Consider the following 18,478-nt stretch of genomic DNA (forward strand, 5'->3'; position numbering starts at 1 on the left):
AAACACAATTGGAAGATTACAAATTAAAGATCAATAGTATACCCTTATTTTGTGATAATATGAGTGCTATAAACATTTCAAAAAATCCTGTTCTGCACTCAAGAACTAAGCACATTGAGATAAAATATCATTTTATTAGAGAGCATGTGCAAAAGGGTACCATTGATATTCAATTTGTAAAATTTGAAGATCAAATTGCTGATAGTTTTACAAAACCCCTCTGTGAAGACAGATTCTGCACCTTGAGAAAAAGTTTGGGAATGTTTGATTTAAGTTCTATTGATAACTTATAAATATTTGACTCTGTTCAGTTTTGTCTCGTAGGTTTGGACGAGATAAAAATGAGGGCATGATGGAAGAGCTATAATCAAGGGGGAGGCAACGCAGAATTCAATTTTCATGGGCCCTACCAAATATCTTTGACCCCACCATGACAGTTTTGTTAGTTCCTCATTTTTTTTGAAAAATAAAATCACAAAATCTCTTGGTTGTCTTATCAAATCTTGTTGGAAGAAGCATGTTGTCAAATCAAATCTTTCCTTCCAACTAATCCCTTGATTCAAGAAAACTCCTTTTCAGTTTTTTGAAACTTCCCTGGTTAATAACCGCGCCCTTAATGGTTAATAACTCCCTCCACTATCTCTTTCCAATCAGCATTTAAAGTCCCTCTAACCTCCCTCCACTCACCTCACCATTTGGCCATCTCTCTCTCTCCAACTTCCATCACCATTCATCTTCTTCATAATGAAAAAGAAAACAGCACCAAGAAAGAGTGAAAGAATTCGTCTCTCTCAAAAGCCTTCCACTCCCCAAACACATACACACATACACATTCACTCTACTTCTTCAGCTTCTCCTTCACCTCCCACCAAGAAATCCGAACCAATGAGGCACAAAGTTATAGCCCAGAAATCCTCTAGAAGGAGGAAAAGCGACAAGAACAAGGAACCAAGTATGGAAGAAGAGGAAGAGGAATCTCATACATCCCCTCCTGCTTCACCACCGAAGAAATCCACTCCCCATGCATCCGAAAAAAGCTCTCAAAAGACCAAGGGTTTCGTGTTTCACGAGACCAGAGAACCCGCAAACCTTGGATCAATGGAGTTCAAGAACAAATTTCATAAGCCACACTCTCATTATGATCCTTCAAGATTCTCTACATGTGCATTCTATGAACTTCACAAAGAGGTTTTGGAAAAGCGGCATCTGTGTCCCTCATACTTGGTGAATCTTGATTCTCTGGCTGCCAAAGGAATTAATTTACATCCTCTATTTGACAATCTCAAATGGTCTCCATTGCTCCTCATTCACAAAATGGTTTACCCAGGGTTGGTAACACAGTTTTATGCGAATCTGAGATTGATTGATGGTAGTCTTCACTCCTACGTGAAGCGTGTGCATATCACTCTAAATGCTGAGACCATTGGCTCTGCCCTTGGTTACACTGATGAAGGGCTGAGGGTTTATATGACTGACAAATGGGATGCGCACGTTGGGGTCGCATACAAGCAAGTTCTTCATCAAATTTGTGAAAATCTGTCTGGACTAGACGGCACTGTTCCTACTCACAAGGCTCTTGGACCAACCAACTCACTACTGTACCGCATCATAACTCACATTCTTACCCCCACAGAGTGGCTCTCATAACAGGGTAACCGTATCTGATTGTCTCATAATATTTACTCTCGTTACTTCATCTTCTATTTCATTTAGTTATCTCATGATTAGACATATGTGGGAGTCTATAAAGAGTACAAAAAAGGCTAATTTACCTTATGGAATGTTTCTCACGTGCATCTTTGAGTACTTTAAGGTAGATTTAACAAATGAGGATGTAGAAAACAAAGTCTCTATGATCAAAGGAGGCGGCGCTGTTAAAAAGGGAAAGAAATCTATGGCTTCGGATGATGATTTTGAAAGCCGGCCAGAATCCTCAAAGGCGACTGATTCCCTCAGAGACATTCTCATAAAATTCTCAAACATGTCCGATCTCATGGTTCAATTTCATACGTCTGCACACAAACTTGCATATGAAAATGAGTCGGCCTGGAAGAAATGTCAAGAAAGGGTCTGTCTAATGCTAGAAAGCCTGGATGATGAAGTGGGTAGTGAAGCAGGGGCCGAGGGATCTGACGTTAATCTCTCTGATGATTAAACTTATGTTTACTGTTTGATATTGGCACACTTAGGCTCAATTTGGTACTTTGTTTTGGCTTGTTTCTGTTGGAACAATAACTCTGTGATACTTTGTAGACACTTTTGAGTTATATTTTGCATATTATGTTTTCATGTTAAATCTTCTTGCTGGTGCCCCTTTGAGGACAAAAGGGGGAGAAAGTGCTGAAAATTGAAATAAAAAACAGGGGATGAACAGGGGAACAGGGGATGAAATTTTCGTTTGAAAATTCATGATCACCCTTGTTAAAAGGATACATGTTGATAATATTTGATATATGTCACTTGTTTCACTGTGATTACTACTGCTGGAAATGCATTTGGTTTATGAGGTTTGGCAATACATTCGTTTTGATTATATGAATGCCTAGTTATTGAGTTATCTTGATTAATATGCATGCTTCAATTGAAATAGGAAGATTCTAACTCATCTTGGTAAACATGCTGGCTTGATAACTTATTTTTGGCAGTTCCTTTAAATTGTGTAAAATCAAACAGCTGCCATGTTTTGATGTGATCATGTGTGGTTCAAAATTTTTTCCTTACCATAATCATATTGCTCTGATATTGTGACTAGAAAATATTTGAAAATTTTTTTTGAACAAACATTTTTGTACTAAATTGATATGTATAATGTTTGAGCAGAAAATCAATTATTATCAATCCAACTCTGCTCATAAATCAAGCATTCAACATTTCAAAATTAATATGTTGAATAACATTGTTACTTTAAGCTTGATTAAAACTGTTACAGGTTAGTGCTTCCCTTGATAAGAATGACATATATTAAGAGGGAGTCTTGTGACAATTTGAAAGGGGGAGAAAAACAAATCTTCAAAGGGAGTACTCTATACTCTAATTCTTAAATTTCTTTCCATTTCAATTTTAATAATGTTTGTCATCAAGGGGGAGATTGATGAGTTTGGAAAACTCTATTTCTAAATTAGTGATGATCAAACATTATTAATGTGATTAATTTTAATTTTCATATGTTGATTTAAATATTTTTGCAATGCAGATTTTAGTGTTGGGCCGAAAAACATTAGCTAGCCCAATTCATATACTCAGCCTTGGAATTGAATTTATATGGCTAAAATAATGGTTGTGTTAGTTGGGCCAGAATTGATGAAGTAAGCCCAATTGATCTTATCATTAGCTTTGATATAAATAATCAAAGAAGTGTGGCTGAAATATTTTGAATAGGCCAGATTCAATTCACACTATCATTAGCCCAACTCAAAATCTTGGTTGGATACTCCAATGCTTGATCCGAAAATATTTTATCAGGAAAGCAAATGTTACTATTTGTTTTATGCCTTCCAACGGATCTAAGCCTATTACCATGTGATGGATCCCAAATTCATTCAATTATCATTTATTGCATGGGAACAATGAGAGAGAAAAAGGGACATCTGATTTGATTGCAGCATCTAATGCTACACGCTACTCAAAGGGAAGAATCATTTCAATTAATTTCATTCTCTTTCCTAATTCAATGATGTTCAAATTTTTTTCTTCTCTCTCATCACTTTTCTTCTCTTCTTCGGTCCTTACACAGCAAACCATGGAGACTTTAAGCTATCAAAAAGAAGCGAAGGCAAGCTACAAGACCATCACAATGATGGCAAGAAAACATAAAAAATGTAGTGGCTAAGATCTGCAACCATGAAAGGAAAGATACGGTGATGGGATCTCAGCCTCTCCATACCAAAAATGGTTAAGGAGATTCGACCAGCAGGAAAGAAGATCTTGGAGGAGATGGCTTGTCACTACTTTTGAGTTCACTCATCACAGAAGGTAGCTAAGGTGGCTACGTGAGGAAGGAAGCAAAAGTGGAGCAGAAGTCATCATCATCATGAAGCATCAAGGGCCAGAAATCCATCTTGGAGAGCAAGCCAAGGATGGAGAGCTCGGATTGATGAAGAATGATGACCAAGGAAGGACTAGAGGTAATTGCATGTTGGTTATTGCATGGATTATCTCTTCTCTCTCTCTGGTCGAACCGGTTTTGTTACTTGGAGAAGAAGAAGTTGGCTAGGTTTGTTGGTTTCAACCTTGGAGGCTTCTCCCTATAAGTAAGGGTGAACAGTCAGGGTTTGATTCAAGGAGAAAGTGTGAGAGTGCAAGGCACAGAGTTCTCAGAGCTACCTGAGCTAACAGATTTCTCTTCTCCTTCAATGTATTCTGTTTTGTATTTTTTTGTTTAATTTTGTCATGTCTTGAGTCTCATGAAAAAAGGCAAACAGTGAGGTTTGTATGAAAAAGCCATAGAGCGGAAAAAGGCAGAGAGAGCAAAATTAAAAGAAAAAGCCATAGATGTCCTTAGAGTTCCTTTGTTCATCTATGTTGTGTTTCATGATTCTGTGGGAATTCCCTTGTAAGTTGGGTTAGCACTTTACAGTCTGTAATCAGGAAGATTATAGTAAAATTCCATCATGTTTGTGATGGAGACTGGATGTAGGCTGCACTGCACTTAGCAGCTGAACCAGGATATATCTGGGTGTAATTTTCTCTCTTCTCTACTCCATTTCTGTTTCTACTGTACAGGAGCAAAAACCAAAAATATCTCGTGTCAAGTGACGAGACAAAAAAAAAGTCTCGTGGCTGGGGACGAGACAAAAGAAAAAAGTCTCGTGTCTAGTCATGAGATAAAAAGACAAGTTTTCAAAATTGGTTTCAAAGGTCAGCAAGTATTATCAAGCAAAAAGAAGGCTAAGATTCAACCCCCCTTCTCTTAGCCACTGATAATATATATATATATATATATATATATATATATATATATATATATATATATATATATATCCTAATTTTAATTATTATTATATATATTATCTATTTAATATATTTATTTCATTTAATTTTATTAAATATATTCATAATTTAATATATAAAATATTCCATCTAGGGGAGATACTCGTTTATTCAGTATCGGACCATCCATATTAGTTATATCCATTATAATAAGCTATTCGGTAATTCATTTTGGATATAATTTTGTTTTATCCAATCTCAATATCGGTGTTTTTTTATGGATTTCTATTTCGAGTATTGCTCCGATTGAGTCGCTTATAGGGATGGCAGCAGTACCCGTACCCGCGGATACCCGCCCCGCCCCGCCCCTACCCGTCGGGACGGGTTTGAACCTGACCCGGAGCGGGGCGGGTCTGACTCGTGGCGGGTTGATGAGCGGGGCGGGGGCGGGGTCGGGTTCAGGCTAAACCCGCCCCTACCCGCCCCGGAGTGCATATATATATATATAATTTTTTAGTGATTAGGGTTAGTTGGCTCAGTTCTCACTGCCACTCAGTTACTCACTCGATTAGGGTTAGCTCACTTCCTCTGTTCCTCAGATCTTCTCCTCTCTAAGACCATAGCCTTGCCGCCTCGGTTCAGTTCAACCCTCCCAGTGCTTGCCGTCGAATCTGCTCCAGTTCAGCGTCTCCTTCAAGTCGCCTGTGCCTGACTGCCTGTCGCTCCTCCTCCGCGCAACTCGTGACCGCGTCTCTTCCGCGTGACCGCGTCTCCCTCAAGCCGCCATTGCCGGTCGCTCCTCCTCTGTGCCGCCTCTCAGTCCGAAATTCTCTGCACTCCATCCGGCCTCCAAGTCGCGCACTAGACGAGCCACCCCCGTGCCTCCTCTGCATCGGAATCGACCCTCATCCAGTCGTCCGCGCCTCTCCTGGTCCCGAAACGCGCCACCTCCACCAGATTCTCCCCGCATAGCATCGGTACAGTTCATACCCCTATTCTGTTTCCTTGGTTAACTTTGATGTCATTGAGTTCCTTCATTCAATAATCTTAGCTCAATTACTTTGGAGGAATGTGTCTGTGATTCTGTGAACAGCTTCCAAATTTTTTTTATTGCCTTTTCACTAATTTGCTTCTTTTTTTTCTTTTTAAATTTCTAGGAAAAGTACTTTTGTTTTTCTCATGGAAATAATATCCAACTAACTAGTAAAATAACGAACTTCAATTTACAAGAGGAGCAAATACTCTAACTTAAAATTTTAGAATTTGTTATGTTAATAAGTTTTGTGGATTGAGGCGACCAAATTAGATTGAAGAATAATGTAACTGTTATCTTTAATGATGGTTTATTCTGGGACTTCAGGTAATCTTGTTAGCTAATATACATTTTCGATATATATTGCTGATTTGGTTGTAAGGAGGTGTCATGGTGCAAGTAGTTGTCAAAGTTTGTCTGACCTGTGTGCCTATTCTCTTCCATTATTGTACTCTTACATACTTTGGACAAATTTATGTTGTTTCAAAAATAATGTAATTGTTATCTTTAATGATGGTTTATTCTGGAAGTGGCTGCTGCCTGCTGAAATTAGATATTCTTGAAGCATAGATATTCTTTTATTGCTAATGATGCCACTTTTGATTAAGTTAATTATACAGAAGAGGTAAAACATGTTTAGTATCCCAAGAAGGAAAAATTTAAAGAAAGCAAATGGTAAAATCCACATCATAGTAATATCAGAAAAGTAATAAGTATGGAAGTCAATTCTCTAGTAATATCTACAATTAAGAAAATGCGAAGAAATAAGTATTAAAAACAGAAGTCGATATTCTTTTACAAATGAAAACATTTTATGCATGTGCTAGTTTATTACAACTCATTTTTTTATAATGATATTTCTCTTTTTCTTGATTAATTTGGTTAGAACTCAAACACTTAATAGCTAATCTTATTACTTCAGCAGACATACAATAAGTTCACTCCATATGTTATACCTTAATTACTTCTCAGTTTCTTGTTTGAACAATTCTACCGGTACAACACCAATAGAATCATAATTATTACTGTCCAATATATCCTTATCCTGCTTCTCAAAAACCAGAATATGTATTAATTCAATTGAACTATCAAACATTAGTCATCACATGCTCAATAAATTAATTATATGTCATGAAATGAAACTTAGAAAATATTTTTTTGAATCATAAAACTCTAGAGAATGAAAAACAATTACCAGGTTGTTTTAAGATCAAACAGTTTCTTATCCATTTTTCTATGACCATCAATATTATTTTCTAGCATTGTAACTGATATAACCTTGTGATTGTGACTCTGGTGGTTATCTCTTGCATTTAGCTTGATTGATTGACTCTGGTCTCTCCTTGGTTCATTTTGATCCAAAGTTTGCAATCCAAATTCATCCAATCCACCAGTTTTGTCACTTGGAAACTACTTTAATTGTGCGTTCTGATTTGGTTTATTCTAATTTTGTAATTATGCAGTTATGATATGATTTATGTTAATTTTATACCCTCATGTATTTTAATTTTATTGATATAGGTGTTTTCAAATTACTTCATGGCTAGTAATGCTAGAGAAGACACACAAAGCAACAGTGCTGCTCCAAATGATAATGAAGATGTTGAAAGTGATCAAGAATAAGGGTTGAAGATCATTTTATATCTAATATTGTAATTTCTTTATTATGGTGTTAAATTTGTAGTGATCTAACAATATTTTTTTTAATTTCAAGTTATTTTAACTAATGACATTGTATGAATTTTATGTTTGTATTTTAATTTATCTATGAATTTTAAACTTTTGTCTTAATTTATATATGAATAGGTAAAAATTAAAATATTTAATTTTTATAGGGGCGGGTCGGGGTGGGGCGGGTACCCGCAGGGGCGGGTTCGGGTTCTGTTATTTACTACCTGCAGGTAGTGATGGGGGCGGGTAGTATATGCATGTCAGGACGGCGGGGCGAGGTCGGGTAGGGCAAAAACCCGCCCCTACCCGCCCCACTGCCACCCCTAGTCGCTTAGATTTATCCATGATTTGTTTATTCCTATCCCAAGAATTCTATTTCTTAACAAAAGGGTTTTTTTTATCTTATACGATGAAATTTATTTTATATGTATGTATGTATGTATGTATGTATGTATGTTCAGAAACCCTAATTCCCTAACCTTTTGTCATCACTCCCTCTCCTCTCACTCTTCTCATCTCTTCACTCAACTCACAGCAAAAACACATTTAACCCTAACACAGTCATAACTCGCTCTCTCCCAACAACGCTGCTATCTACCTCTCTCAACCTGTCACATCCCCTCCCTCCAACCTGTCGCAACACCTCCGTCCAACCCTCCCTTGCGTTGTCATCTCCTTCTCCGTCAGTCTTTGCGTTGCTGTCTCCCTCTCTGAAGTTGTCTTGCCGCCGTCTCCCTCTCCTTCACTCATCACGCCTCTGTTTCCCTCTCTCAACCCTCATTTTCACTACCCGTCAACGCCAACCGTCAATCACGTTCAGCGTTCACAGCGCCTTGGTGTTCTGTCCAGCCTCTCTGTTTTCATCCATCTGTCGTCCCCTCCATTTTTTGTCATTTTCGTCTCCCCTACACTTTCCACTTTTCTTGCACTCTATCTACATCTAAAATAGTGTTAGATGAATTATTTGGTCAAATTTTTTTTTATCAGCATCTCATTCACCCGTTTTTTTATTCCTTGAGACATTAATGTACTTATATTTAAATAAAATAAGTTATCTACATACATAATTTTTTAACGGACTTAAAAAATAAAAGCTATATATATTTTTTCTTTAAAAAAAATGTATTATTAGACAAGAACTTGTGACTTCTACATTGATGTGATAATACTTTGTGAAATTTATAAAAATCATCCTCCAGTGCTAACTCATTCCAAATGACTGAGTTAACGTGGTTAATTGGTTATTGTCTACTTATATATTCTAGGGTTAGCTACACTCTTTGAAAATGTACAAATGAATTAACCATTTAAATATTTTTAAATAAAATAAATATAAAAAAATTAATAAGTTAATATTAATTAAATTTTTATCGTAAAAATGTATGTTATTCCCAATCTTTGGAGGTTTAGAATCTAGGGTTATAATTTAGAGATCAAAATTTAGGATTTTAAGATTTAAGATGACTAATTTAAAAGCACAAATGAGTGTTTGGCATTGAAAGGTGTGTTTGAATGAAAAAAAAAAGTAAAAAGGAAGATTATGAAATTATAGATAAAAAATATTTCAAAAAATATTGGTCGATGGAATGTCATTTTTTTTTTTTGGATTCTTTTAAATATATAAACTCATTTCTTTAATTTTTAAGTAGTCAACATTGAATAAATACTTAAATTGGTTTGTAAGATTGTATGTGTTTCAAATTGGAATTTAAAATTTTAACTTAATTTAATCCTCAAAGTTAACATCGGTGACTTATATTTTTTTTTCAACTATTTTCTATTAACGGCATATTTACTTGACATACTGATATGAACCGTCAATACCACATGTGAAAACATGGTTCGATCACGTATAATGAAATAATAATTTATCCGCTAATTACACGTGGCATGTCAATATATCACATGTACAGTGGTGCCACTTGGTAAAATATGATTTGTTCACATACCGTAATATTATTAGGACATTTAAAGTTTTATATTGAGATGTCTCCATATATATATATATATATATATATATATATATATATTTTGGGTATTGTTCTCCCTATATAATATTAAGGGCAATGTACTGAAATAAATTAATTGAGTGAATCCTTTACTTATATACATGATTTAGAAACTGGTTACGTGCATGTGCAATTCTATTATTATGTAACCCGTGGGAGCCAACCACGGTTTCAAGTTTATACATAAACCGTAGCTACCTGGCACGGTTTACGTTTGAAGAAGATGGATCATAAACCGTGGCAAGCTACCACGGTTTACTAAGGGAGACAAATGTACATAAAATCTTGTAAGCAGCAACAGCTTATGAAGGACTTTCAATAGGCATAAACCTTTGTTAGCTGCAACGGTTTATGAGGAGAGAAATTCTATATATATGTGAGTGACATTCAAGCTGCTGAAGAGATCATTGTCACCATGGCAAGTGAGGAAGAGAGTTTTCTTGTCTTAGTGCATTGCTCTGGAAAAATCCAAAGAAGCAAAAGATATGGTGTGAAGTTCACTGACAGAGAACCACTCAGTGTATTCATCAGTTCATCAAGCACTTTGTCAGATGCGAAGAACACCATCTTGTAGAAGCTTGGGGTATTTTGGAGCAAGTGGGTGAAGAAGCTATTCTACAAGATTTCCATCGCAGTTGTCTCGATTGGTGTTAAGTATGATACGTTTGTGCTAGCGCCTGATGAAGATATTAGGGTTCTGTTTCATTGTGTTAGGAGTTTTCTGGAGGTTAGAATACACGAGTTGTTCGCAAAGTTGGAGGTTGGTGTCAATAGTTCTAGGGCATCAGCTCCAGTTCATAGCTCGACTGCCGCAGGCGGTGCGTCTAGTTCGATGCCTGCGGTTATACCATCTGTTCCGCAGGTCGCATCCCCTTCATTCGCGGCTGATTTAGATCGAACGGAGGTTGTTGGTTCTGTACCTTTAGAGAATCTAGGGGTCTAGTAGCAGGCATTTGAGGTGGCCACTGGTAGTGGCTTGATTCATGATGTGCAAGGCTTCGGAAAACCTGATCGAGTAGAGAATGCAATGCGGGACGATGACTCTGACCAGGAGCCTGTAGATATCATTAGGGACAGCGATGATGACACAGCTCCCAATCCACACACACAGCATGGGCCTTCAAGTTCTAGCACACAGCAGTACCCTCCACACTTCTCCACTCTAAACTTGGAGGCTATGGGTCAACAGCCGGACGGTGGTGCAACATTTGAGGGTTCTCCTACAGAATTTCAGATTGGGCAATCATTCCAGAATAAAGATGAGGCTGTGCTGAGCGTGAAGGACTATAGCATCCGTCGAGGTGTTGAGTACAGAGTCGTCGAATCGGATCATCTGAAGTATCATGGAAAATGCAAGGAGTTCGGCAAGGATTGTACTTGATTGATTCGCGTAGCACTGCGTGCACGAAAGGGCACTTAGGAGGTTAAGAGGTACAACGGTCCACACACTTGCTTGGCAACCTCTATTTCCAGTGATCACCGTCAGCTGGATTACCACGTTATCTGTGCAAGGATTCTTCCGTTGGTTGGGGCGGATGCTGCGGTTACGGTAAAGGTCTTGCAACAAGCTACAGAAGCCGATTACGGGTTCAGGCCTAGTTACAGGAAGGTTTGGATGGCAAAACAGAAGGCTGTAGCACAAATATATGGAGATTGGGAAGAGTCGTATGTGGAGTTGCCACGTTGGATGCTAGGGGTACAGTCGACCATGGCTGGCACAGTCACTGTGTTGAAGACCTCTCCTGTTCGACTTGGGGGTGAGGTCGATGAGTCAACAGTGTACTTTCATCGACTTTTCTGGACATTTCCACCCTGCATGGAGGCCTTCCGGAATTGCAAGCCCTTCGTGAGTATTGACGGTACCCACTTGTATGGCAAGTATGGAGGCGAGGCACACTGCTGTTGGCGTTAGCGCAAGATGGGAACTCGAACATCCTCCCGATAGCCTTCGCCCTTGTGGAGGGAGAAAATGCAGAGTCATGGTCATTCTTCTTGCCCAACCTACGATCGCATGTGACGCCACAGGAGGGTATCCTTGTTATCTCTGACAGGCATAATGGCATCAAGGCTGCACTTGAGGTCCCAGAGAATGGTTGGCTGCCTCCGCGCGCTTTTTGAGCGTACTGTATTCGTCATGTGGCTGCGAATTTTGCCCTTAGCTTCAAAGGTAAAGATGCAAGGAGGATGCTGGTCAATGCTGCCTATGCAAAAACTAAAGCAGAGTTTTATTACTGGTTTGACATCATGCAAACTGAGAATCCAGCAATGTGTAACTGGGCCAACCGGATGGAATATGACAAATAGACCCAACACGAGGATAGTGGCAGACGGTTCGGGCACATGACAACCAACATTAGTGAAATACATAAGTGATGAAGGTCCAGGCATGGCCGAATGGCTAGCCCCCATGATCTAAGAACTAAACGTCCAGAGATGAACTCCAGATCATAAGATGTTCAAAAGATATAAATACAATAGTAAAAAGTCCTATTTATACTAAACTAGTTACTAGGGTTTACAGAAATAAGTAAATGATGTAGAAATCCACTTCCGGGGCCCACTTAGTGTGTGCTTGGGCTGAGCATGAAGCTTTCACGTGGAGAGGTCATTCTTGGAGTTGAACGCCAGTTTGTAACGTGTTTCTGGCGTTTAACTCCACTTTGCAACTTGTTTCTGGCATTTGACTCCAGAATGCAGCATGGAACTGGCGTTCAATGCCAGTTTGCGTCATCTAAACTCGAGCAAAGTATAAACTATTATATATTGCTGGAAATCCCTGGATGTCTACTTTCCAACGCAATTAAGAGCGCGCCATTTGGAGTTCTGTAGTTCCAGAAAATTCACTTTGAGTGCAGGGAGGCAGAATCCAACAGCATCTGCAGTCCTTCTTCAACCTCTGAATCTGATTTTTGCTCAGGTCCCTTAATTTCAGCCAGAAAATACCTAAAATCACAGAAAAACAAAAAAACTCATAGTAAAGTCCAGAAATGTGATTTTTAATTAAAAACTAATAAAAATATACTAAAAACTAACTAAATCATACTAAAAATCATGTAAAAACAATGCCAAAAAGCGTATAAATTATCTGCTCATCACAACACCAAACTTAAATTGTTGCTTGTCCCCAAGCAACTAAAAATCAAATAGGATAAAAAGAAGAGAATATACTATTAATTCCAAAATATCAATGAAACTTAGCTCCAATCAGATGAGCGGGACTTGTAGCTTTTTGCCTCTTGAATAGTTTTGGCATCTCACTTTATCCATTGAAGTTCAGAATGATTAGCATTTATAGGAACTTAGAATTCAGATAGTGCTATTGATTCTCCTAGTTCAGCATGTTGATTCTTGAACACAGCTACTTTTATGAGTCTTGGCCGTGGCCCTAAGCACTTTATTTTCCAGTATTACCACCACATACATAAATGCCACAGACACATAACTGGGTGAACCTTTTCAGATTGTGACTCAGCTTTGCTAAAGTCCCCAATTAGAGGTGTTCAGGGTTCTTAAGCACACTCTGTTTTTGCTTTGGACCTTGACTTTAACCGCTCAGTCTCAAGTTTTCACTTGACACCTTCACGCCACAAGCACATGGTTAGGGACAGCTTGGTTTAGCCGCTTAGGCCAGGATTCATTCCTTTAGGCCCTCCTATCCACTGATGCTCAAAGCCTTGGATCCTTTTTATTATCCTTGCCTTTTGGTTTTAAGGGCTATTGGCTTTTTTGCTCTTGCCTTTTGGTTTTAAGAGCTTTTGGCTTTTTCTGCTTGTTTTTTCTTTTTTTTTTCTTCCCCTTTTTTTCGCCATTTTTTTTCTTTTTTTTTTCTGCAAGCTTTTGTATTCACTGCTTTTTCTTGCTTCAAGAATCATTTTTATGATTTTTCAGATTATCAAATAACATGTCTCCTTTTTCCTTATTCTTCAAGAGCCAACATATTTAACATTCATAAACATCAACTTCAAAAAGACATATGCACTGTTCAAGCATTCATTCAAAAAACAAAAAGTATTGTCACCACATCACAATAATTAAACTAGTTTCAAGGATGAATTCGAAACCATGTACTTCTTGTTCTTTTGTAATTAAAACAGTTTTCATTTAAGAGAGGTGATGGATTCATATTCATAACTTTAAGGCATAGACACTTAGACACTAATGATCATGTAATAAAGACACAAACATAGATAAACATTTAACATAAAAAACGAAAAATAGAAAATTTAAGAACAAGGAATGAGTCCACCTTAGTGATGGTGGCGTTTTCTTCTTGAGGAACCAATGATGTTCTTGAGCTCTTCTATGTCTCTTCCTTGTCTTTGTTGCTCCTCCCTCATTGCTCTTTGATCTTCTCTAATTTCATGGAGGATGATGGAGTGCTCTTGGTGCTCCATCCTTAGTTGTCCCATGTTGGAACTTAATTCTCCTAGGGAGGTGTTGATTTGCTCCCAAAAATTCTGTGGAGGGAAGTGCATCCCTTGAGGCATCTCAGGGATTTCTTGGTGATGAGCTTCTTCATGTGTCTCTTGAGATCCATGAATAGGCTCTCTTGTTTGCTCCATCCTTTTCTTAGTGATGGGCTTGTCCTCATCAATGATGATATCTCCCTCTATGTCAATCCCAGCCGAATTGCATAGATGGCAAATGAGGTGAGGGAAGGCCAACCTTGCCATAGTGGAGGACTTGTCAGCCACCTTGTAGAGTTATTGAGGTATAATCTCATGAACTTCTACTTCCTCCCCAATTATGATACTATGGATCATGATGGCCCGGTCTACAGTAACTTCAGACTGGTTGCTAGTGGGAATGATTGAGCGTTGAATGAACTACAACCATCCTCTAGCTACAGGCTTAAGGTCCAATCTTCTCCGTTGAACCGGTTTGCCTTTTGAGTCAATCTTCCATTGAGCTCCTTCCACACATATGTCCATGAGGACTTGGTCCAACCTTTGATCAAAGTTGACTCTTCTTGTGTAGGGGCGTGCGTTTTCTTCCATCATTGGTAGGTTGAACGCCAGCCTTACATTCTCCGGACTAAAATCTAAGTATTTTCCCCGAACCATGGTGAGCCAAGGCTTTGGATTCGGGTTCACACTTTGATCATGGTTCCTAGTGATCCATGCGTTTGCATAGAACTCTTGAACCATTAGGATTCCGACTTGTTGAATGGGGTTGGTTAGGATTTTCCAACCTCTTCTTTGGATCTCATGTCGGATCTTCGGATACTCATTTTTCTTGAGTTTGAAAGGGACCTCAGGGATCACCTTCTTCTTGGCCACAACATCATAGAAGTGGTCTTGATGGGCTTTGGAGATGAATCTTTCCATCTCCCATGACTCGGAGGTGGAAGCTTTTGTCTTCCCTTTCCCTTTTCTAGAGGTTTCTCCGGCCTTAGGTGCCATCAATGGTAATGGAAAAACAAAAAGCTTATGCTTTTACCACACCAAACTTAGAATATTGCTCGCCCTAGAGAAAGAGAAGAAAGAAAAGAAGAAGAAGAAGAGAAAATATGGAGGAGAGTGAGGGGGAGGTGTATTCGGCCAAGGTATAGAAGATAGGGTTGTGTTGTGTGAAAATGAAGGAGGGATGGAAGGGTTTATATAGTGAGGGGGAAGGGAGTAGGTTCGGCCATATTGGGTGGGTTTGGGTGGGAAAGTGATTTTGAATTTTGAAGGTAGGTGGGGTTTATGGGGAAGAGTGGATGGATGTGAGTGGTGGTAGGTGGTAATAGGGAAGAGAGATTGAGGTGATTGGTGAAGAGTTTTGAGGAAGGGTGTTTATTGGGAAGAGAGGATGAATGAGAAGAGGGGAGAGTATGAGTGGAGGTAGGTGGGGATCCTATGGAGTCCACAGATCCTGAAGTAATCCTGTGGGGCCCACAGATCCTGAGGTGTCAAGGATTTACATCCCTGCACCAATTAGGCATGTAAAATGCCTTTGCATGCATTTCTGGCGTTTAAACGCTGAAGTGATGCTTGTTCTGGGCGTTCAACGCCCATATGCAGCATATTTCTGGCGTTCAGCGCCAGCTCTTCTCAGGGTGTATTCATGGCGTTTGAACGCCAAGATGTTGCTTGTTTCTGGCGTTCAACGCCAGATCCATGCTCTGTTCTAGCGTTGAACTCCAGCCAGATGCTCCTTACTGGCGTTTAAACGCCAGTAAGTCCTTCCTCCAGGGTGTGATTTTTCTTCTGCTGTTTTTGATTCTGTTTCTAATTTTTGGATTTATTTTGTGATTCCACATGATCATGAACCTAATAAAACATGAAAGAACAATAAAAATAAAAATAAAATTAGATAAATAAAAATTGGGTTACCTCCCAACAAGCGCTTCTTTAATGTCAATAGCTTGACAGTGGGCTCTCACGGAGCCACACAGGTGATCAGGTCAATTTTATAGACTCCCAACACCAAACTTAGAGTTTGATTGTGGGGGCTTTATTTGACTCTGTACTGAGAGAAGCTTATCATGCTTCCTCTCCATAGTTACAGAAAGAGATCGTTGAGTTTTAAACACAAGGTTGTCTTTATTAAGTTGAAGGATCAATTCTCCTCTGTCCACATCAATCACAGCTTTTGTTGTGGCTAGGAAGGGTCTTCCAAGGATGATGGATTCATCCTCATCCTTCCCAGTGTCTAGGATTATGAAATCAGTAGGGATGTAACGGCCTTTAACCTTTACTAACACGTCCTCTACTTGTCCATAAGCCTGTTTCATGGATTTGTTTGCCATCTCTAATGAGAATTTGGCAGCCTGTACCTCAAGGATTCCCAGTTTCTCCATTATAGAGAGTGGCATGAGGTTTATGCCTGACACCAGGTCACACAGATCCTTCTCAAAGGTCATGGTGCCTATAGTACAAGGTATTAAGAACTTTCCAGGATCCTGTTTCTTCTGAGACAATGTCAGTTGATCCAGATCACTCAGTTCATTGATGAGCAAGGGAGGTTCATCTTCCCAAGTCTCATTACCAAATAATTTGGCATTCAGCTTCATGATTGCACCAAGGTACTTGGCAACTTGCTCTTCAGTAACATCCTCATTCTCTTTAGAAGAAGAATACTCATCAGAGCTCATGAAGGGCATAAGGAGGTTCAATGGAATCTCTATGGTCTCTAGATGAGCCTCAGATTCCTTTGGTTCCTCAGAGAAGAACTCCTTATTGATCACTGGACGTCCCAGGAGGTCTTCCTCACTGGGATTCACGTCCCCTTCCTCTTTTGTGGCTTCGGCCATGATTGTTATATCGATGGCCTTGCACTCTCTTTTTGGATTCTCTTCTGTATTGCTTGGGAGAGTACTAGGAGGAGTTTCAGTGACCTTTTTACTCAGCTGACCCACTTGTGCCTCCAAATTTCTAATGGAAGACCTTGTTTCATTCATGAAACTTAAAGTGGCCTTGGATAGATCAGAGACTAAATTTGCTAAGCTAGAATGATTCTGCTCAGAATTCTCTGTCTGTTGCTGAGTGGATGATGGAAAAGGTTTACTATTGTTAAACCTGTTTCTTCCACCATTATTAAAGCCTTGTTGAGGCTTTTGTTGATCCTTCCATGAGAAATTTGGATGATTTTTCCATGATGAATTATAGGTGTTTCCATAAGGTTCACCTATGTAATTTACCTCTGCTATTGCAGGGTTATCAGGATCATAAGCTTCTTCTTCAGAAGATGCCTCTTTAGTACTGTTGGATGCATTTTGCCATCCATTCAGACTTTGGGAAATCATGTTGACTTGCTGAGTCAACACTTTGTTCTGAGCCAATATGGCATTCAGAGCATCAATCTCAAGAATTTCCTTCTTTTGAGGCGTCCCATTATTCACGGAATTTCTCTCAGAAGTATACATGAATTGATTATTTGCAACCATGTCAATAAGTTCTTGAGCTTCTGCAGGCGTTTTCTTTAGGTGAATGGATCCACCTGCAGAATGGTCCAGTGACATCTTGGAGAACTCAGACAGACCATAATAGAATATATCCAGAATGGTCCATTCTAAAAGCATGTCAGGAGGACACCTTTTGGTCATCTGCTTGTATCTTTCCCAAGCTTCATAGAGGGATTCACCATCTTTTTGCTTGAAGGTCTGAACATCCACTCTAAGCTTGCTCAGCTTTTGAGGAGGAAAGAACTTAGCCAAGAAGGCCGTGACCAGCTTATCCCAAGAGTTCAGGCTATCTTTAGGTTGTGAGTCCAACCATGTTCTAGCTCTGTCTCTTACAGCAAACGGAAAAAGCATGAGCCTATAGACTTTAGGATCTACTCCATTAGTCTTAACAGTCTCACATATCTGCAGGAACTCAGTTAAAAACTGGTAGGGATCTTCTGATGGAAGTCCATGGAATTTGCAGTTCTGTTGCATTAGAGCAACTAATTGAGGTTTCAGCTCAAAATTGTTTGCTCCAATGGTGGGGATTGAGATGCTTCTTCCATCAAACTTGGAAGTAGGTGTAGTATAATAACCAAGCATCCTTCTTGCATTATTATTATTATTTTCGGCTGCCATCTCCTCTTCCTTTTCAAAAATTTCTGTAAGGTTGTCTCTGGATTGTTGTATTTTAGCTTCTCTCAGTTTCCTCTTCAGAGTCCTTTCAGGTTCAGGGTCTGCTTCAACAAGAATGTTCTTGTCCTTGCTCCTGCTCATATGAAAAAGAAGGGAACAGAAAATAATAATAGGGATCCTTTTTACCACAGTATAGAGGTTCCCTTGTTGTTAGTAGAAAAAGAAAGGGAATAAGAGTGAAGAAGAATGGATAATCCAAACACAAGGGTGAGGATAGGAGCAGAGATATGAGATGAGGAGAAGTGTTAGTAAGTAATTAAATAAATAGAAGAA

The 18,478-nt window shown here is 39.0% G+C and overlaps 1 protein-coding gene and 1 non-coding gene across 2 annotated transcripts; both read left to right on the top strand.

Annotated features, from left to right (window-relative positions):
- Positions 1-10,057: 10,057 nt before the first annotated feature.
- On the top strand, positions 10,058-11,946 carry LOC148568989 (uncharacterized). Its single transcript, XM_088484849.1, has 5 exons — positions 10,058-10,212; positions 10,357-10,546; positions 10,592-10,980; positions 11,116-11,520; positions 11,802-11,946. The coding sequence occupies exons 1-5, from the start codon at positions 10,058-10,060 to the stop codon at positions 11,944-11,946; spliced, it is 1,284 nt and encodes a 427-aa protein (XP_088340975.1).
- A 5,695-nt stretch (positions 11,947-17,641) lies between these two features.
- LOC148568990 (small nucleolar RNA R71) lies at positions 17,642-17,749 on the top strand. The gene has a single exon (XR_015881636.1). It is a non-coding gene; the product is annotated as a small nucleolar RNA R71 (small nucleolar RNA).
- The last annotated feature ends 729 nt before the right edge of the window (positions 17,750-18,478 follow it).

Source organism: Arachis ipaensis, chromosome B4, assembly GCF_059453495.1.
Source record: "Arachis ipaensis isolate K30076 ecotype BB chromosome B4, ASM5945349v1, whole genome shotgun sequence".
NCBI lineage: Eukaryota > Viridiplantae > Streptophyta > Magnoliopsida > Fabales > Fabaceae > Arachis > Arachis ipaensis.